Source organism: Danio aesculapii, chromosome 7 (assembly GCF_903798145.1).
Source record: "Danio aesculapii chromosome 7, fDanAes4.1, whole genome shotgun sequence".
NCBI lineage: Eukaryota > Metazoa > Chordata > Actinopteri > Cypriniformes > Danionidae > Danio > Danio aesculapii.
Window position 1 is genome coordinate 53991736 of NC_079441.1, and position 23688 is coordinate 54015423.

General features: G+C 34.2%; 1 protein-coding gene across 7 annotated transcripts in view; it reads left to right on the forward strand.

Moving 5' to 3' along the window:
- myo9aa (myosin IXAa) overlaps nucleotides 1-23688 on the forward strand; it is a 258992-nt gene that overhangs the window by 164068 nt on the left and 71236 nt on the right. For all 7 annotated transcript variants that reach the window (XM_056462171.1, XM_056462177.1, XM_056462176.1 and 4 more), the window contains 4 exons: nucleotides 2028-2144; nucleotides 4993-5127; nucleotides 17596-17717; nucleotides 21537-21678. In XM_056462171.1, the coding sequence (XP_056318146.1) occupies nucleotides 2028-2144; nucleotides 4993-5127; nucleotides 17596-17717; nucleotides 21537-21678 (516 nt within the window). The remainder of the gene's footprint in view (nucleotides 1-2027; nucleotides 2145-4992; nucleotides 5128-17595; nucleotides 17718-21536; nucleotides 21679-23688) is intronic.

A 23688-nucleotide genomic window follows, 5' to 3' on the forward strand; every position in this document is an offset into this window, starting at 1 on the left:
ATTGGTGTTGTATATTATGCTACAAAAAGCCTTGTAATAAACTGGTAGTACATTGTATTATTATACAGTCTTTTTTCTCTCTATATTATTTCTTAAACAAGTTTTCAAACTACTTAAATGTCAATAAAAGTTCCTTTGTTAAACTGTAGAGTTGAGTTTTCAACTTCAGTCAACAGATCAGAGATTAAGGTCCCATAATGCAGTTCAGAACCGTAAATAAAAAGAAAACACTTGTGAATCACAAAATACTCAAATTAATTAAATAATAATTTAGGTGGTTCATTCCACTGTGGCGACCCCAGATTAATAAAGGGACTAAGCCGAAAAGAAAATGAATGAATGAATGATTTTAATTAACAGTTTTTTTTACAGCGTACGAATGAAAGATAACTTTGGCAGATATTCTTTTTTATTTTCCTTTTGGTTTCTCCCTTTTTCATCAGGGGTCGCCACAGCTAAATGAACCGTCAACTTATCCAACATATGTTTTACACAGTGGATGTTCTTCCAGCTGCAATCCAATACTGGGAAACATCCATGCACACTCATTCACACACATGCACTTTGACCAATTTAGTTTATTCAATTAACTTATAGTGCATGTCCTTAGACTATGGGGGAAACCGGAGCACCCAGAAGAAACCCAAGCTATGGTCAAGCTATGTATTTAAAATTGGTTAAAGCAAAACAATTATTAAGTTTTTTGGGGGACAACTTATTTGTATTATGTTCAATCCACCTAAATTTGTAAAAGCCATTAAGTTAACTTAATCGATTTGTGTTGGGAAAACATGAAGGAATAGTGTGGAACACAGCCTTTTTTAGTGTAGTAACAGCTGTGTTTCTGTTTCAGAACATTACATTTTGACTTGAAGTGTCAAAATATTGAGAATAAATGGATATGGTAAAAAAAAAAGAATCTCTAATCAAATGTATCCATCTTTTAAATTAGTTCCACCTAAAATATTTAGACCAACTTACAACAGTGGACCACTGACTTCCTAAACTTCATATTCTGCTTACAGTAGTAGGTCTCTCTGGCTGCATTTTTACACTGCATTATTATTATAAATGACTCATTTCCTTGTACTGACTTGAATTTTTATTTAATTGGATATGTGTCCTCGTTTCTGCAGTGTAAGATCAGAATTTTACCTGTCAATGCGAGTTGCACACCATTGAAAACAGTAGCAAATGATGTCAACTCGGAAGCTTTCGCTTTGAAACAGTGAACGCTTTTATATTGTCATGTAGAACATTTTAATGCCTACTGGTTTAAAAAAATCCTAAATTAAAAGGAAATATCAAGATTAAAACTTTTCTGTCATAAGCTATAACAAATCAACTTGTCAAAAAATATGCTTGGCAGTAGTGTTGACAAAGAGGAATAACACAGTGATTAAGGATGCTATACTGTATATACTAGGGCTCCCTTATATATCTGTATTTATATTTATACCCATATCTATACAGTCAAGCCCGAAGTTATTCATACCGCTGGCAATTTCTGACTTAAAGTTAATTTTATTCAGCCTGCTTCTCAACAGGACTCTGACAAAGAGTTAGTCTATAGCCTCTGTTATTCGTGCGTTATGTTGTTATGAAATAACCATGAATTGTTATTCGGTGTACTGTGTGCGGACAATGTATGCATTACTTTTACACTTAATATATCTGTTATTGTTCAAGTTTAAGCAGTACAAACCATGATCAATGTCTTGACTGCATTTATTTTGCACTAAACATTTTTCCCAGCAAACGGATTAAATCATCAGACATTAAATCAATGCAGACATTGGATACGAGTCACATTTAAAGAAGGATGTATGTCAAAAAATAAATTAATGGATACAGTCAGAATCGACCATCAAGATCTGTGGTGTAAACGCAGCCAGCAGTCACATTTGAAATGTGCAGGCAAACCTCAACCATTAAATGAAGGTCACGTCAAAGAACACAAAGTTTAATGTTTTTGTGATGTTTCTGTTTCTTAGTTTTGATGATAAATTTTTATTTTGATCTTGCAGGCTGGGACAGTAAGGGACTCTATGGCAAAGTCACTCTACAGTGCCCTTTTTGACTGGATTGTGTTCAGGATAAATCACGCCTTGCTCAACCAAAGGGACTTGGAGGAGTCAGCCAAGGTAACGTCAATTCTGTAGCGATAAATCCCAGAGAATAGGAAGGAGAAGTGCTGGATGCTAGCAGGGGCGTTTGCTTCATGCATGGCAGTGGAACCCTAGTGAGTCACCTGACAGCAATTACATTACGCAGCAGGAATATGAGTCCATCTGACAGAGACGCGCCCTGTTTTTCTGTGGCTCGCGCTGCTTTAATCTCTAAATTATGGATGGAGACATTATGTAATGGGATATATTCAGCCACACTGACAGGGCCCCTGCTGTTATGTAAAATTCGCTAGGAGATTTCTGCAGAGTGTTACGTTAGAGACCAGCTTGAAATACAGTGTGTGAACACAGACATTTATGGCTAAATGTGTTTGCTTGATAAAATAGCTTGTTGCATTCAGAAACACTTTTTAAAGAGAAGTAATTGCATTTATACACCATTTCCTCATCTTCAGGTGGTTACAGAGGTTTCTTTATTCTGCTGGACACAAAAGAAAGTCATGCAGCCTTTGGCATACATAGGGGAAAACACTATTAAAGTCAATGACAGCCAGTTTCCAGCATTCTTCAGATTATTTACTTCTGTGTTGAGGTGTTTACCTTATGAAGAACCAATGTAGTATTTATTTTAGTTACTTTAGCAGATTGCATAAAACAGAATCTCGGGGTATTTTGGTTCATTAAAGGGGTAGTTCACCCACAATTGAAAATTCTGTCATCATTTACTCTTGTCACAAGCCTTTTTAAGTTTCTTTGGTCTGGTGAACACAAAAAGTATTTAAAAAAATTTTGGAATCGTGTAACCGTTGACCTCCATAGTTTTTGTTTTACCTACTTTGGAAGTTACAGGTTTCAAACATTCTTCAAAGTATCTTCTTTTGTGTTCAACCGGACAAAGAAACTAAAAAAAGTTTGGAACCACTTGAGGGTGAGTAAATAGTGAGTACATTTTCATTGTAGGTGAGCTTTCTATTTAATAGAGAAAAACAAGTGAAAAGCAGCCTGTTGCAAATGCAAAATGTAATTGCATTTTTTTTTACCAGTCATGAAGCCATATTTTTTTTCCTTTATTTAAAAACAGGCAGTTCAAGTGCTACAATTACTGTATGTTTAGGGCTGAGTGGTTTGAAAAAACAAATCTAATAGTTTTTTTTGTTTTTGCCAATGATGATGGTAATAATAATGATAAAAACACGTTTTACTACTTAATATTTATTGGATTACTAATTATGTAGATACCATGCTGTAATACTGAAAACACCCCCCAAAAAACAATAATGAGATTTCCACTTATTATTTTATAAATATACCAGTCAAAATATATTACTGTATATTCATATTTTGACACCCAGTTTATTATAAATGTTAATCTATAGAACAAATTTAGGTGGAAAAGCTACTTATTTGTTAAAAATCCCCAAATTCTAATGTTTAGGGCATAGGTCTCCAACTCAATTCCTGGAGGCCTGCAGCTCTGCACAGTTTTGCTCCAACCACCTCCAACTCTACCAGTTTGAGACCATTGGTTTAGGTTTTTTTGTTGTTGTTGTTTTTGCATGTTACAGAATGCTCATTCACTCTCAGAAACATTCCTTGTAGAGAATGTTTGCACATGTTGTTTGCTGAACTCATTTGCTGCAAACACAGAAGGTTATGTAAAAAAAAAAAACAAGATCAAGAATGACACAAATCTAAGGTGCTGTTTACACTAGCGCAATTTCTTTTAAAAACGGCCTTTTAGAATGAAAACACTCCCTGTTTAGACTGGTGTTTTTATTGCTTTTTATCAGAACCATCTTTGTCTACATTATACAGCCCAAAAAAGTATGCCGGTATACATACTTTTTTTATAATGCTCATATGAGAGGGGCTTGACAAATCAGGGAAAGATATGCAATTTTGCATAAGACCAGTCAGAGAGCGATTGTGGATTGCCGTGCCTCCGTTTCCAAAAGTTAGCATTTCATCTGTACTGAAACAGAGCATCAGCATTTCCTAACCAAAACGGGCTTGTAAGCATTTTCAAAACACTCCATTTATACAGGTCAAAGATGCCAGAGGAGTGTGGGTTACAGGCGTAATGGTAACACAATTGATGCATTTGAATAAAAAATTAAATGTTTCCTAAATAAACTCAAAAGTTCACAGACAGGCCCCCAGGCTATAATCAGACATAATTAAATCAAAACCTTTGCTCTTTTAATTGCGTCCAGGGCTTTATAAGGGTTATTTTTCGACCCTGTAAACCGCTGTAATGGGCTATATGAACAGCCAGTGTTTTTCAGCCAATGATAAACTTCTGGCTTAATGTGACTATTTTCAATTTCTTAAGGTTCATTTTACAGCACTGATGTTGTAATACATTCAGTTAAATAGACTTAAGCATTCATTTATTTGGTGGTTATGCGTATAACGAGATGAAAGACTATGTAAGCACTAGGGCTGTCAGTAGCAGCAGGTTAGCACAGAAACTCTATTGAAAATACTGGGGTAAAATAAATTGTCATATTTTAAAGCCATGCCAGGGGAAAATGGAATTTAATGCAGTGCTTCTTGTCCGATTTGAGACCCACTTCGTATTGTATATCTGTCAGGCAGTGAAGATCACTGATTTTTAAAGAAATCAAACCTTCAAAGTGGTGATTTTATAATGGAAAGATAGTTCACCAGAAGCTCTGGGGCTGGCTGACTTAAAATAAAAATAAATAAATAAAATGAAAAATGTGTATCCTAAAAAAAGTAAACCATAGACATATTTATAATAAACTTGTTGCACAATAACACATCAATGTAGAACTCTGTCCAACTGTTTGTTATTGCCAAAATTACTCCAAAAACATACTTTATATCATCACCTTTTCAGATCCTGTCCATCGGGGTCCTCGATATCTTTGGCTTCGAGGACTACGAAAACAACAGCTTCGAGCAATTCTGCATCAACTTCGCCAACGAGAGACTTCAGCACTATTTCAACCAGCATATTTTCAAGCTGGAACAGGTAATTTTGTTTTTCCTTTCACTTACAGCTGGACCCAGAGATAACCATCAGCCTCTCTCCCCGCACACAGCTCAAGATTATAGCCTAATATCAGATTTATTGGCTGCTATTATGACTCAAGTTGTTTTGACTGCACACAGAATCAAAAGAGCAACCACATAATGCTTGACTGAATATCGGTTGGTCATCTATACGTTTGACCGTTGAAGTGCATGAATTTATGATTGAAACAAGCCAGGATATATGTTTTGTAATCAAACGTGTAGGGACATGTGCTTTTCATTACATGCGCTTGCTTTCGGCTTACATTTAAAGGAATAGTTCTCTCAAAAATGAAAATGTACTCGCTATTTACAAGTGTTTTCATGCTTTTATGAGTTTCTTTTTTTCTGTTGAACATTTGAAGAGTGTTAGAAATAAGGCTGCATGATATTGGACAAAAAGTGATATATGAATATCATTTCACACGATACTCATAGTGATACTTAAAACTCTATTTGGAATTAATTAATCAATTTACATTGATTGGAGTTGTTTTGTAGAGGAATATCTGCATAAAATCCAATACAGTTGAACAGATACAAGTTAATTTGATGGTTTTCTGTAGAATCTAACTGTATTGAGGTAGAGAAATCCAATAATAATATATAAAATAACATTGTATAGTAGAGAGTCTTTATTTGTATAAATAACTAAATACAGTTAATTTAGTTTATACACTACTTAACAAAAGCCTTGTCCGTCTATCCCAGTTGTAAGAGCAACAAATAATAACTTGACTTCTAGTTGATCATTTGGAAAAGTGGCAGACGGTAGATTGTTCCCGATGAATCATCTGTTTAACTGCATGTCAATCATCACAAATACTGCAAAAGACCTATTGGAACCCGCATGGACCCAAGATTCTCATAGAAATCAGTCAAGTTTGATGAAGAAAAAAAATCATGGTTTGGGGTTACATTTAATATGGGGGCATGCAAGAGATCTGCAGAGTGCATGGCAACATCAACAACCTGAGGGATCAAGACATTTGTGCAGCACATTACATTACAAACCACAGGAGAGGGCAAATTCTTCAGCAGAATAGCGCTACTTCTCAAACATCAGCCTCCACATCAAAGTTCCTGAAAGCAAAGAAGGTCAAGCTGCTCCAGGATTGGCCAGCCCAGTCACCAGACATGAACATTATTGAGCATGTCTGGAGTAAGATGAAGCAGAAGGCATTGAAGATGAATCCAAAGAATCTTGATGACTTGACTTTGACTTTATTAAGTCAAAGTCAAGTCATCAAGATTCTTTGGATTCATCTTCAATGCCTTCTGCTTCATCTTACTCCAGACTTGCTCAATACTTAGTGAACTTTGGGAGTCCTGCAAGAGCACTTTCTTTGCCATTCCAGATGACTTTATTAATAAGTTATTTGAGTCATTGCAGAGATGTATGGATGCAGTCCTCCAAGCTCATGGGAGTCATATACAATATTCATTCTTTTTCCACTGCACCATGACTTTATATTCTATACTGTACATTATTTCTGTTAAGTAACAAGACTTTTGTCAAAGTAAAGTCAGACCTTACTGTCCTAATTAAAGAATTAAAAATCAAGGCATGATCATATTTTATTTAGGTAATATAAGCGTAATCTAGACGCCTTTACCTTTCATATAAGCCACTTCTGATACTAAATGATCAATTAGAAGTCAAGTTATTATTTGTTGTTTCTAAAACTTGGATAGGCGGCAAGAGTTTTTTCAGATAGTGTATACCTTATATAACCCCTCAGTTTAAGTTTGCTTAAATCTTACACCGTCACAGGTCTTAAAAACACATCCAAGTAAAAATCTTTCACTTTATTATCAGGGTTAAACTTTGTGATGACCCCAAAAAATCACGTTCTCCTCTGTGAGATGGTGCTGATTCACTGTAAACCCAATATGACAAATCCTGCGATCTGAATATTGCAGATTTACGCATTGCAAAATCGATGCTGGAACAAAATATTGTGCAGCCGTTGTAATAAAGCTGTAACCATTGACATTCATCATAGGAAAAACAAATACCATGTAAGTCAATGGTTACTGGTTTTCAGCATTCTTCAAAATATCTTCTTTTGCCTTCAACGGAAGAAAGAAATTTGGGGAAAACAGAATTGGGGAACAGTGAGTAAATAACAGAATTTGGGTGAACTATCTCTTTAATAAGTCTAAGGAGCAGAATATCAGAAACTTATTTTTTTATTAATATAAAAAAATGTACCCTTTCTTATAGCTGATCTGTTTATTAATAAAAAAACTCTTATCTTTACTAATATATTGGCCTGATGGATGTACTGTATGATCATGTGAGGTAGACTGTCATTGATAGTTGCAGTCATAAACAAAATAAACCGTTTGGTAATGAGACAATAAAAAAAGTTGCTTTACTCCAACCCCAGACAAAGAATTGCAGCGTCGTAATAATACTGTGTGTTTTCTCAATGAGGTCGTTCTCTTAGGATGACTAAAGAGGCAAGCAATCACTGTAATGACAGCCTGTCAAAGCCGTGCCTTTGTGACGCACCTCAAAGTATATGTTTGCTCAAAGAGGGTTTGTTAGTTTAAGTTTCTAGTCAGTCCGGTGTCCAGATTTGATGAACTCGCTTTGACAGATTTGCTTGCACAAGGTACATTTATCCGCATAAGTCACACATTGTCCAGGAAGTGTTGCTTTATGCAGATGTGCAAATAATAACGGCTTTAGCGCTTCATTTCGGCTTCTGTTGACAAATGAGCCCTGAATTCTGAACATGGTTAACATTGCTCATCTGTTAAGTTTGAGAAATTGTTAGTTACTGTTTGAGCATTTTTTTGTGTTGTCATGACCATTTTCCCATGACGCCACGATTAGGCCAACTCAATTTATTGGCTCATAAATGCAAAACCGAGTATCCCTAACAAACAATGGTGATATTCAAATAGAGTACATCTTTTAGGTGCTGCACTAGCCTAGCAACTGCCATTAAAATATATGGCACTGCTAACAGAGCACTGCAGTGGTGCACTTTTGGCCAACCTGTATGTTATCGTCAACCTGGGCGAGTATTACAGAAAAATCATAACTTTACTTTTTATCCTGTATGTTTGGTAACCATGGTAATTTCAGTTAGGACCACATTTAGGACAAAAGCTATGACAGAACAGCATTTTCGAAGAGTGTTAACTCTTAAAAGTCCCATGAAACTAAAGTTTGTTAGATGTTACTATCAGCATGTTAGATTTTAGGATATCTTTAAGAGAGTGTGCTACAAATCAGTGCATTTAGATTAAAAATTTCATTTAGAAGATATAAAACTGGGCGTCACGGTGGCTCAGTGGTTAGCACTGTTGCCTCACAGCTAGAAGGTCACTGGTTCAAGTCCCAACTGGGTCAGTTGGTATTTCTGGATGAAGTATGCATGTTCTCCCCGTGTTTTCCCCATATTCCACAGACATTCGCTATAGGTTAATTGAATAAACTAAATTGGCCTTAGTATATGTGTGTGCATGTGAGAGTACTGTATATGGGTGTTTCCCAGTACTGGGTTGCAACTGGAAAAGCATCCGCTGTGTAAAACATAATCTGGATAAATTGGTGGTTCATTCTGTTGCTTAAAGTGTCTTAGTTGAAGGAAAATGAATGAATGTAGATACGAAACTGATATAAACATACAATGCTTGCAGTTTTTTTTTTCAAGTCACCTCATACTTCAGTTTATCATCAAATCTTGACCAATCAAATGCTCTCTAGCATCTGTCATGCCCCACCCACTTCTTCTTGTTTGCTTTTCATTTGATGCACTTGAGCTCAAACACTCTCATTGGCAGAGCTGCGATGAAACAAAATACTATTGGCTGTTTTTTTTAAGGGGAGGGGCTTATCTGTCTCACCCTCTCTTCATGTTTCAGTAAAGATTATGTCAAACATCCAATAAAAAAGCACATTTCAAAGCACTATACAAGACATTTAACTATAGTTAGGAATGAATGTGGTATTACAGAAACATTCTCTCTTGACAAAAAGTCTAACCTTTAAGGAAACCTGACAGCTGTTCTAATTAAAAAAATAGTTAACATAACACTATTTGAAAGAAATTGAAGAAAAGCTAATATAATTGTGCTGTCCAGCAATAGCATTGCAATTATTGATGATTGAAAATGAATGAGGATGATTAATAGTTAAAATACTCTTAAAATAGTTCAATTACCCGGAAGATATGTTAGATGCTAAAACTCTTTAGTAATTACAGAAAGCTGCGCAAAATAATATTACAGTTAGCTCAGGAACTACAACCAGTATTACAGACACAAACAAATAATGCCTTACTTATTTTGGTGATATTCAAAATGAAGTAACTTAACTATTTAAAAGTGCATGATCGTTTGGGGAGTGTACAGTCGCTGCTGTGTTTACACTGCAGGATGGATCTGCAATGGGGTTTCACACTGCTTGACTGTACAATAGGAAGAATTGCAAACTCGGTCTGCAAACAACGTCTCACAACCAAACACATAGGTAAAGTGACATGGAAACAACGCAATGTCACGAAATATATCTATTGTTATTAACTATTTAATGAGAAAGAAGCCTTTAGTGAGGTAGAAAATGTACTTATTTTGCTCACCTGGCTTTTGAAGGGAATAAGCAATTTTTCTTGTCAAACATGTCAAACAGACACGGGTGCTCCTGACAAATATACACTAGTTTTTTCTCCATTTCTTGCTTAAAAATCTGGGCTAAAATCGTGCATTCTGAACTCGGCATTAGTTGCTTGGTAACAGACCTGAAAATGGATTGTCAAACTTGAAGATACAATGTAAGATATCTTAAATAAAGATAAGAAATTATTTTGTAAGATAGAATAAAGGCTCGTACACGCCGGGACACTTTGCATTTATCGTCAGCATTTTTCGAGGCGTTTTTCCACATTCAACCCCAAGCGATTTTTCTCTGCCATCGAGCAGAAGAGTACGCAAAATCACTCCTTGATGTTAGATGGCGTTTAATGAAAAACAGAAAGACCCCGGTGCACAGGGTGGCGCACAACTTTAAGCTTCTGTCACCCGCTTGTAACACAGAAGAAGAAAGTTGACACGCTTGTTGTTAAAGTTTTGAACAAGCATGGATGGCATGCTCCACGTTCATAAAAGGTGCGTCCAAAATCGCATACTTATGCACCATTCTACGCCATTTTTTTGTATAAATAGTGTAAGTAGTGCATTCACACTGAAAACTCTAAAAAAATAATAAGTGCACTTTAATTACCCGGATGATGCACTCATTCAGCCGGTAAAATGAAGTGTGTAATGATGGACACTTCACGCACTCAACGACTTCAGCTTTGCTCACGTAGCGGTTGGGCAGAGCTATCATGTGCTCATGTTGGATAACTTTTTTTTATTTTGGATGGTGAAAGCAAAATTCTCCTACGAGAGTGATTATAGCGCCTCCTGGTGAGGAATGCAGTTATACACATGGCAAGTATTATTTGGTAGTTAGGTCATTTATTTTGCTGTTTTGGCAACCATCAAACATCATCAGAGAAACGGTTTAAATTTCTGCTCAGTAAAATAACATTAGTGTTCCATTTGGGACGACACTACATACATGTACTATGCTGTTGAGTGTGTAAGTGCATAAGTACATAGTGCATGAGTGCATAGTGTATAGTGTGCCATTTGCCTCTGGGCATCTTCTTCAATGTGCGCTCACATTGATAGTTTTGCGCTTGAGCGCCTCAAAGTGGTGTGTACTGTAACTTCAGCAGTTTCGTGCACATGAACAAAAGTGCCAATCTGGTTGGCGGAGAAGGTTTTGATGTGGCAAAAAAAATGAGCATGAGGTGTTTCTTTAAAAATTATGCTTTTACGTAAGGTATTTTGCGCGATCACATTGGCGCACTTTATTTAGTTACGAGGCATTAAACATCGAAGAAAAACGCAAGCAAAAGGCGTTGAACGGGACTTTAGAAGCCCAAATCTAAATTTGCTTCTATAATACAAATTTGTGAAAACTCTACTTATTATTCTTACTGTGGTATAATCTAATTATATTTTGTAATGTATTATATCTTAAATTAAAACCCAAGATTTCTGTAAGACTGGTTCCCTACTTTTAGCATTCCTTTTCTGTTGCTGTTCTGACTTTTTACAGGTTTGTTTTTTTTGCGATGATCATTACAAATTAAATCGTATGGGTTTTGATGACTAAACCCCACCCGCACCCCACTTTCGTGTCCGACACCTGTCCATCCTTGGGTAACATTCCGGATCCATTATTCTGATCTGTTCTGGGACCTCGCAATTCACAAATCAAGCACTGACTATAAGCAAACTACACCATAAACACACAATTCAGTGGCAATTTTAATCAAAACATTAAGTTTTTTTTAAAACTCTTTCCTGAAGTTACATTTTGCCTCTGATTTCTTTCTTTTTTTTTCAAAACAAGAAAAAGCTTTTTAAAAAAATTCCAAAAGTATATTATTTGTTATTGTACAAAGGTTGTATTATTCGTTCAAGCTCAAACCCATTCTGAAAAACTGAGTTGAAACCAGAACTCTCCAAGTGCATTTTGGGAATTCTCTATCCATTGAGTTTACATTGGTTGTATAATCGCTATTGCGGTGCGTTGTGGGATTGATTGCGTGCATTTCAGAACATCCACTATAGTTTCATACACCACTACAAATGGATGTTTCCTCAAATAGGACACTATTTAAAGTGATTCTGAGGGTGATTTCAGACACAGTCATAGAAAAAGTGCAGGACAGGGCGTCCCCAGGACTAGAGTTGGTGGATTTATGTTATTAATAGGTTTTTGGTAGGGATGCATTCCAGTGTCTAGAGAGTATCGCCACAACAGTTTTGCTGTTTGTTCCTTGATAAAAGTAGAGGAATTCTGCTCCATCTGCCAAGTTCCACGCTTTAATTGCTCTAAGGATTGGAAAGTCTTGGATTCAGATGTCAGGAATGAGTTCACATCCTGAGTGTTTTGCCAAGTATGCTGTGTGGTAATACTGAATGTTTAATATAGACCATACCCAGGTTATCTACACAGAACATGGAATGTGGCGTTTTTGTGTGCGCTTTAACATGCAGATTCATAGATTATGAGTTAATATTTGACTAAACATGTTCGGTTCACTCCTTAAATTGGTTTGAGTTTCAGGAATTCCTTAAGGGGGAGTATTACAAAAACGTCTCACCCTCAGTTGATATTACGTTCACTTAAGTCAATATTTTAATGACTCATTTTTAAAAACTCATTTATTTTGTCTTTGTGATGAGGACAGTACATAGTATACAAGTACATAGTATACAGTATATAGTATACACTGTATACTAATACATAGTATACAAGACACTAGTATTCAGCTTAGTACAATTGAAAGGCTTAACTAAGTTAATTAGATTAACTACGCAAGTTATTGGACAACAGTGGTTGTTCTGTAGACAATTGAAAAAAAATGTTAGTGGTGCTAATGTTTTTGACCTTAGAAATTGTTTAAAATGTATAAATTTGCTATTATTCCAGCCAAACTAAAATAAATAAGACTTTTCCAGGAGGAAAATAGTATAGTAAATTTTGTGAAAATGTTCTTCCTCTTGGGAAATACTTGAATAAGAATAAACATTTCACACGAGGAGGGCTTGACTTATTTTTTCAGTATTCATATTCATATAATTATATTTTTTATTTATTTTTTGACTGTATCAAATTTCTTTTTTTATTGTAGCTTTTGACATTGTGATCTGGCCTGTGATATCTGGTGCCCATTAATACAGCCATGCTGGGGCGAAATCCGACACCACACACACTTTCATTAGTCAATTAATGTGCTTTTTTCATTGTGCCATTTATGGAGATGCCGTAAATGGTTTTGATTTGATTTGGAGGCTGTTTGAGTGCTTTTCTCTTATCCACTAATATAAAGTGCATGTGGTTGCAGAAGTTTCAGAGCGCTTTAGTTCAGGCTTACATTATTAGTAGATCTACATGGAATCTGCGACCGCAGAAATTCGTATTTGTTTGATCCCATCATTCCATATATTTATTTAATTAATTGTAAATGTTTGTAAATTAGTGCTGTCAAATGAGTAATAATGTATATAGTTTTTTTTATATACATAATGTGTGTCTATTCTGTTTATAAATATTTATATATAATTTGTATTATTTGTAAATCTTTATTTAGTTAAAATTAAATAAGCCATTTTTAGTTTTTGTCATTTTATAAAATGCATATATAAAACATTTAAAAAAAAACATTATATATATATGTTTTTAATGTTTTTTTAACCTTAATAGTTCACTGACAAGTTTTCTACAGTAAAAATGCTCACATATAACAAGTCAGATATTTTCAATTTTGAATGAAGGGTGCGTTGTTTGATTTTTAAAATAATTGAAGGAAGCACACACCATCTACTATCCATGATTATTTATTGAACATCAATGTTGAACAAGTGAAATTACAACACACGTTGCCTAAAGCCAACAGTAACCCTTTTCTTATAAAAAGTGAAAATGAATAACTAAAACAAAATACATTTTTTCTCTGCTTTTCATATTAAAAGTACAAAATAAGCAGTATCTCTTCTAAATAAAATAACTCTTGTACACACATTATGTAAACAAACTTTGAATGCAGTTATTCGTGATAAATTTTTTTACAGCACTAGTGTAAATATATTTAATTTTTATTAAAAATTCAGTGTTATGATTGAATAATATGCAAATATTTTAGTAGTAGTAGTTTATTTATATAGTGCATTTTTACAACACGTTGTCCAAACCCAAAGTGCTGAACACCATTAATGATAATTAAAACAACAAATCACACAACACATAAGTAACAACTAAAGCATACAAATAAACCCCTCAACACTGAAAAGGCTCAAATGCTAAAGAACAAAGATGCATTTTCAGACAATTTTTAAAAACAAGTATAGTTGGAGCATGTCTAATGAGGTGGAGGGATATTCCAGCATTTTGGAGCGATAACTGCAAAAACCTGACCCCTCTCCGCTTACACAGGGTCCTTGGTACAGACAGAGATGATTTATCTGATGACCTTAATGACCTACCGAGACTGTATACATGTTGGAGATTGTTTATGTATACAAATTTTAAAGTAATATTTTCTGTCTTTTAGTGGATGTATTACATGAGAGATCTGCTGTAGCTTTGTTTACCAAACAAATGCTTCTTATAGGATTTTAAACCTTAAATAATTGCAATTTATTATTATTAATTTTGAATTTTAAACATTTTGATTTTTATTCATTTAATTTTATTTAAATGTTAGGTTTCATTCCTGTATAAATTTGCAGAAATTACAAAGAAGGTCTGCAGATTCTTTCTGACCCTCATTATTAGTACAAACATTACTTTTACATTTGCTTATACTGTAAATTGGGTCCTGGATTTGAACAAACCCAGAGATTTTGTATAAGTATCAAACGATTGCTTGTACTTGCAAAGGTTAAAACATTATTTCCCTTTAAATCTCATTAAGAAAAGGAGTCATCAATCTTCATGAATCTTTCTTGAATAGGATTATATACACTATTTTTATAATGAAGAGTATGTAGTGAAAAGGTTTCTTGTAATTCTAATCCTCTCTTTTCTTCCTCTTCCTTACACAGGAAGTTGAACGAGAAGCGTAGATTATCTGCTTTGTTCTGCCGATTTTATACTTTTGCCTTTTAATGGACAAACAGGAGAGAGATTCCACCGATTGTAGAAAACCCCACTGGGATTATATCCTTTATTGTTTCATTTACTTTCCCAGTGATCCAAGGAAACAGTTGAGATGAAAAAAAAGCTACAAAATGTTAAGAATGTCTTTCATATTATTAAACCGCAAAGACCACAGAACCTCGGGCCGGCGAAAGGAAGTCTCCTCTAGAGCAACATGAAAACACTTTTCAGGCCTGTTGTTTTGTTGTTTGGGATGCAGTCCAATAATGAAAGAATTACCCATGTAGTTCTAACAAGTTTTGTGAGATCTGACAATGATAAATGGCAGACAAAATATTTTGTTTCAATTTGTTAGATTTGTTTTTTAATGAAAAGCAGTTTCTGATAGATTCTGCATGTTTTAGAAGACTGGAAATGGCAAGAACAGTAATAAAAAAATAAATAACATGATAATACTTCATAATAACTGCACACTATGAATCTAAAATTAAACATTTGCAAATACTTACTCATTTAATTATTAACTCTACATAAATAGACTTTCAGGTCTCGATTAATTTTAATTTGTACTTGAATAATTGAAATATATATAATAATTGAATAATTTGTTACAATGTACTTATTGTGTAAAAACATCTTTTTACATTGTACATGTACTCATTTGAATACATGTGTATAATTAATTTTGTAATTACATGTTTATTTACACTGTTGACCATCCCCTACACCTTATCCCACCCTTAAACCTACCCATTTCACCAAACCTGTCCCTAACCTTCCTGTATCCCACCTTAAGAGCACTATAAATGTTCGGCAATACATTATGAACACATTAGGTATGCTGAATTTATATTATGATGTAAGCTGATAGTAGTTAAGGACACTTAATAAAAAATAAGACCAATATTAATGAGCAATTAAAAATACAAAAAAAAAAAAAAAGATTTCAAGATACAAAAATTCAACTACAATTGTATCAAATGACTCTGTCATCACAAGTGTATTTGCGGTCTAAAAATATGACATTATGTCAAAACAATATACAGTTTAAAAGTTACTGAATAACACAAGTTTCAAAATACAATGTTTTATAGATAATAAAAAATGTTGATAAAACAACAACAATCTAATAATGTAACAATATAACAATATTATCAAACATTTCAGCATTATTCAGCAGTTTAAACTGTATAATAATTTTATTTTTAGATAAAACCAGATAAGTATAGAATTTTAATTTGATAGTTTTATTTTTGTATCTTTGTATCTTGTTTTGTTTCATTTTTCCTGAATCACCCTGTCACTTTTTTTCTTAAGTTTCAAATATAAATGAGCCTATAATTGTCACTTATAATGGATCTACAAAGCATGGATAGTCCTCACTTTAGATGAGCTCACAAAACTGTATGAATGTTTGTTCATAAAGCTTTTATTAACATAGAGTAACTATTACTATATACTCGGGAAATATAAGATATATAAATGTTTGTTTGACCAGTTTATTAATCATTTACTTACTCATTCTGAATGATCTTAAAAATCCCCAACTACTCCTAAATAACTGATTTGTTAAGTATTGATGTGATACAATACTTCATTTTGTAAAGAAGTAATCATTAACCGTTTAAGACATCCTTTAGATCAATTCCGGGTATATTTTAATATTTTTACATCCTGTGCTGTCATTGTTTTGAGTATTTTCAAATGCCATATATCATTAAAATCCTTACATCACCAATTTGAAGTCTATGTATGTAACAAATCCATAATAACTAGCTTAAAAGTGCAATAAGCCACAAAAAGATACACTAGTTTTGTTTTTTTTTTTACATATTTTACGATGTACAGAAATAACACAAATGCCAATCGAACTTGTCAATGCACAAAGCACGCATACATTACTTTCACAGTTGATTAGACTAATTACATCAATTCAATTGTGAGATGCACTTATTTTTATAAACGGCATGTTATGAGAAACCCGAGAACATTGTGCTTATGAGAGCAATTTTGATTAATGAAAATAAAAGTATGAAACAATCATTACGCACACCATATACAGTTGAAGTCAGAATTATTAGCCCCCCTTTGGATTCTTTTTTTCTTTTTTAAATATTTCCCAAATTATGTTTAACAGAGCAAGGAAACTTTTCACAGTATGTCTGATAAGATTTTTTATTCTGGAGAAAGTCTTATTTGTTTTATTTTGGCTAGAATAAAAGCAGTTTTTTTATTATTAAAAAACATTTTAAGGTCAAAATTATTAGCCCCGTAAGCAATTTTTTCAATAGTCTACAGAACAAAACATCATTGAACAATAACTTGCCTAATTACCCTATTATGCCTAGTTAACCTAATTAACCTAGTTAAGCCTTCAAATGTCACTTTAAGCGGTATAGAAGTGTCTTGAAAAATATCTAGTCAAATATTATTTACTGTCATCATGGCAAAGATAAAATAAATCAGTTATTAGAAATGAGTTATTAAAACTATTATGTTTAGAAATGTGTTGAAAAAAATCCGCTCTCCATTAAACAGAAATTTGGAAAAAAAATAAACAGGGGGCTAATATTTCTGACTTCAACTATGTGCTTTTAAGTTAAGAATATAACATTTGTAGCTGTATTTATAAACTGCTACTACTTTGCTAATGCGTAATAAATGATTCATAGCGTGCAGTTACTATGTAGTGTTACCCAACAACCTGATTAAATACTGATTTTTCAATGTGTTTTGTATTTGTTGCAGGAAGAGTACAGGGCAGAAGGCATTACCTGGCATAACATTGATTACATTGATAACACCAGCTGCATCACCCTCATCAGCAAGAAGCCCACAGCACTGCTCCACCTACTGGATGAAGAGTGCAAGTACGTTTACCACCTTTACACAGTACACTGTTTTTAATGTCTAGAAGAAACTCTGCAGAGAGGGTTCCTCTATAAACAAACTATTTGTCGTGAAACAAACCATTTGTTATGTAAATATGTGATTTCTAATAACTTTAACTATTAACAGCTATTAGTTACCAGTTAATTAGGTAAAGTTATTAGTAACCTTAAATGCTCCAAATTTGATTGTAATGCAGTAATGTGCACATCTTGTAAAGCTGCTTTGAAATAATAATTATTGTGAAAAGCTCTATACAACTAAACTTAAATATGTAAATATCAAAAACTTTCTAGTTTTATAAAAAAATGCTTTAAAGCAGACCTATCTGGCCTCTTTTTACAAGATGTAAAATAAGTCTGTGATGTTTCTAGAGTGTGTATGTGAAGCTTAAGCTCAAAATACCACACAAAGGATGTCTAATAACTGTTTGAAACTGCCACTTTTAATCTTAATTGTGCCGTTTTGGTCACTGTCACTTTAAATTTAAATGAGATTGTGCTCCCAGCCCTCTTTTGAAAAGTGTGTGTCAGCATAGTGGCAGATTCAAAGATCAAGACTAACCTCTTATGCTAATAACGACGAGATTGACATGTACAAAGGGAGAATCTAAATCAAAGTGCTTCTTCAGACTGTTTTTATGAAGTGTGATTATAAAAATAAAATAAATAAATCTTTACCATTAGAAGCTGGTTATATTCACAGGCTGTTGCCACACAACTGTTTAAACCCCTTATAAAAGTAATTTTTGCAAAAAAAAGTCCTCTTTAAAACTGAATTAATAAATGAACTTTGGATTTTAGCAACATAAAAATGTTATCTTTGTCCAAAACAAAAGCACAAGAAAAGAAAAAGTAAGACTGTCTCTGCTTAAAATAGCTGGAAACCTGACTCTCCACATCAGTGTTTTTCATAGCTCAAATCTCTAATGTCTCATTCTTCCTGTTCCTGCGGCTGAGTTGCGTTTCTGTTGAAGTCTTGGCAGCAGCTCTCATTCTTCTCAAGGCCAGAGGAACTGCACAGGTTTATAATATATTGTCTCCAGAATCTCAGTCACGCTCTTTATGACCACTTTCACTTTCCGCTTCAACACTCCACTCCACTCCGACCTCCGTAGACCTCCAAAAGTTTTTCAGTTTGGTTATTAGGCATAACACTTTAGTTTCAGGACCAATTCTCAGTATATGAATGATTATTAGTAGAATATTTCTAGTTTATTGCCTGTTTATTACACTCATAAAGATGACTTTTGCCGCGTATTCAAACTACTTATTGAAATAACCCAATTCTCACGTTTTTTTTCGGGAAAACTTAAAGTATTTGTTTTATGTTCAATTCCCTTAATTAAAAAAAAAACGATTAAGTTAACTTCATTAATTTGTGTTGGGACAACATAAAATAATATGCTTATTTTACGCGGCCGCCATTGTAAAAAACGAAAGTGAGGCTGCAGTGGGAGGAAACCTGATAGTATAGAATCAGCACTGTAAACATTGCAACAACATCCTGTGGACTACAAACATCCAGCTGTTGCCGTGATTTCAAAGTGCTGTTATGGTGTAAACATCACTTTAATATCATTCAGTTAAGTTTAATCAATTAAAAGCATATTGGGCATCAAACAAAATCACAATCTCTTAAAGAGTAATACACTTACAGTAATACACCTAGGCTTCAGTTCCTGACACCAGGTAAACACAGTCGAATATTTCACTGCTTCAGCCTATGTAACCCGGTGAGAAAACAATGCAGTCCTCCGAAGCACATACACATGTTGTCTGTAGGAATTCTGTCCCGTACTGAAGTTTTAAAAGCATCCATTTCCCGCTAACATCTTCTTAAACAGAGCTGATTTGCCATAGTATTCACCAGGGCTCAACAGAAATGACTGTGATTGGCCGTGAAGGTCATCAGTTCACCGCTCCTCACCGAGTGCAAACACGGATACACGAACACTGGAGCGTTTTAAGGCCGCAATGTTTAGTCAAGTCATCAGAGGACCGCTCGTCTGTGTTTGCACTCTGTAAACATCAGTGAAGTGCAGTGAACTGATGACCTTCACGGCCAATCACAGTCATTTTTGTTGAGCACTGTTGAACACAAAGCTATAAAGTGATGTTTAAGAACAGGCTCAACAGAGCTTTTTTTTTTTATTTCAGTACCGAAAGTCAGTTTCGTGGCAAGTGTAACGTAGTGAAAGAGTCAGTTCATTAACTTGAGTTTTATAAATGACGTCTAACACGTGTGTTTGGGAAAGAAAACTTTAACTAACTAGTGGCATTTCCCTTAACGTAGCTGAAAATCAGGTCTGAATTTATATCCCTTTTTATTTTCACTATCCACCTAGAACGGACCTTCAGGTCACTCAGAAGGTGGTGAAATCATACATTTGTGTCACTTTCTCTTCGTTGATAAGATATACAGCCAGATACACAACTTTCCTCTGTGATCCAGGCGATTCTTTCGAGTTTCTTCCCACCGCAGCCTCGACTACGCTTTTAAAATGGTGGCCGTGTGAAATCAGTCTATTGTGTGAAACCCAGCATTTTTTACAGTGTAGTACTTGTTAATGTCTTATTCTGAATAACTCTATGTTAGATTTCTTAATCCTACACTAACTTGGCAGCCACTTACTATATAACTATTAATAATGAGCAAATTTAATGTTTATTTGAGACCAAGGTCATAGATATTTATCATTAGTTAATATCGTATTACCGTAAATGATGACTAGTCTTAGACTTGGCTTAAAAATATACTGCAACTACAACATATGACAATTTATGGTCACACTTTATTTTAATGTACAATTCACACTATTATTCAATTCAAGTTTAGTTGCATAGCGCTTTGTTCAATAATTTTTGTTTAATGCAGCTTTACAAAAGGTGAACATTATTGCATTACAATCAAAATCAGAAAAGTTAAGGTTAACAAAACCATTAACTAAGACATTAGCTCAAAAACTACTAATTTCCTGCTTATTAGTAATTAGTAAGGTAGTAGTTGGATTTAGGTTGGCTTAGGGATGTAAAATAAGATTGTACTTTATAAGTGCTAATAAACTGTTCATAGCATATTAAAAGGCAGGTAATAAGCCAGGAGTAAATAATCTGAATTGTTACTTAAACTAAAGTGTTATGATGATGATGATGATGAAAGCTTTTATTTGTCACATACACTTTTACATGTAGCGAAATTAGACCCCTCTGACAATACACATCAAACATCACACATTTCAGGTGAAGACAGGTCAGATGAGAGGTAGCTTTAGACTTTTAAACTGAAATGTAAGCCAATTTATAAAAACCATCTTTATTAAATAAATAAATCAATATTTAAAAAAAATACGAATGTAAAATAAATAAAAATGTTTACACTTTACAAGATTTTGTTAGTTAATGGTATTTAAGAAGTTTGCTAACATAAACAAACAATGTAATACATCAATTACAGTGTTTATTCATCTTTGTTAATGTCAATTAATAAAAATAAAGTCATAAACTTACAGTTCATTATAGCAAGTACACCTTTTGATTTTAAGAACGCCTTAGTAAATGCTAAACTATGCTTAATAAATGTTGTGCAAGTATTATTAATTTGTACAAAATGGAACCTTATTAATAAGTGTGACCAAATGTTCTTTTCAAGTGCAGAATTTTTTTTTTTATATTCACAGATTTGTGTGCTCATGTTTACTATTAATGACAATATTAGTTGAGGGCACTGTATATCCATATTATTTCATGAAAGCAAAATATAAACATGGCTCTAATAAGTTGTATTGTCCTGTGCTTCAGTTTTCCACAGGCCACCAATCAGACCCTCCTGGACAAGTTCAAGCGACAGCATGAGGGAAACAGCTACATAGAGTTTCCTGCAGTGATGGAGCCAGCTTTCATCATTAAACACTATGCAGGGAAAGTCAAATATGGTGTGAAGGTCAGTGCTGAATACAGCTACACACATATGCTACGTTCTGTGTTTTTTTATTTTTTATTTATGCACTCAAAAAAATGACATGTTCATCGGACAAATGCTGAAATGTTTCTATGGTAAACATGAACATCACAAGCAATGGGTAAAAAACTAAATACATCCAATGTTTCAGTAGTGTTGCTTCATTTTTAGAGACAACAACATGGTGATCTGTTTTTTTTATAGAAAACAAACTATATGTTACACGTTTTTACTATTGTAGGGGCAATTTTGATCATTCAAGAATTACACAGTATTATTCATTGAAAAGTGAAGAGCCACAATTTTTTCAGTTGCATCACAGAATGCTGTGTTTTTTTTTCTAAATTGCAACTATTTATTGCAAGTTGGTGAGTTTATTAGACAGTCTTGCATTTCTGTGCACACAGTATTTCACATTTCTCAGCTTTTATTTACCTTTGAACAAAAAGGGGCATACAAACTGCCACAGTCTATGGGAAAATCCAAAGTTCTAAACCATTCAAAATAGTACTAAGCTGTTTCAAAGCATCCTAATCCATGATTCATTGGGAACAGCTGTTGTAATCAACTCAACAAGTGAAAAACAGAAGCTGTTGGTTTGTGAACAGTCATGGCTAAAACAAAGGAGCTCAGTACCTGCGGCTGCGCATTGTGGCTACTCACAAGTCAGGAAAGTCCTGTAAGACCATATCTAAATGTTTTGAAGTTCCAGTGGCTATATTAAAAAGTATTCTTAAAAAAATAATTATGCCAAAAATGACACGTTTGTTGGCCAGGAGGATAATGAGAGCGATAAAAAATAATATGAAGATCACCACCAAAGCCATCCTGGTGAATCTGGGTTCTGCTAGTGGATTAGGGTTAGGTTAGGTTTCCTTAAGTTAAGACTTCGCAAGTTTGATATGGAAATCAAACCCCTGTGGACACGTCGGTAAATCCTCAACGGGATCATTGCATTTAATAACCTCATTCACATCACCCTGGCTACATTGTTTCTCTATTTTAACAATAAAATGAAAACAGGATATAAGGTTATTTTCACTTTAATATTAACTTAACAGACACTAAAAATGTTGAGGCGTCATGTAGCTACATATTTATATGACTGTCATTTTCACTGTATGCATATTTATAACAAAACGGAGCCTATAACATCACTGCCTCCCTTCGTTTTCTTCGAAAAATATGAAACATACTCCGTCTCTTTTGCTGAATATCAGTTTTAATAATCAATAATGGCCATTATAAAGTATAAAGTGCAATAAGTTTGTACATTAGAGGAAATAAATGCAAGTAATTAGTCAAATAAGCAGAATCTGTGTACGCGGTTACATAAATTAATATATTAACTTATCTTTGTGCTCAGCCAAAACACGTTACCTGAGAACAAGCAATAGATTTAAAAGACTATTAGATGGAGACAAGATGATTTAAATATCACGTTTAACAACTATAGTGATATGAAATCCAGTGGAAGATCCTTGTTGAACTGTCAGACACTCTCATCTGGGGCAGTGTGGTCAAAGCACCTGCTGACCGCCTTGAGCTCAGACGTGCTCATCCGCTGCAGGGCTTGCCAGAGAGTGTGGTCCCGTGATGTGCGTTTTCAGCAGTGTAGTGTGGACTGAGATCTGTTCAGAAACGCTAGATGAAACGCCAGTATGGATGTGGATTATTTTCATTCTATAACACTGTTTTAAAACTACAACAACGTGTATACAACATGTAACGGGGCCTTAGAACACCATCTCCACTGTCTTATATGGTGTTTTAGTCAGTGGACCAGGGAACGTAGTCACAGTAAGTTCCACTATGAAAAAGAAACAATACATCAAAATTCTCAACAACAACTTCAGGCAGTCTGCAGAGAAACTTGGGCACCAGTGGACATTTCAGCACAACATGACCCAAAACACACAGAAAAAGTGGTGACGAAATGGTTAGCAGACAAAAATATTGAAGTTTTGCAGTGGCCCAGCCAAAGTCCTAACT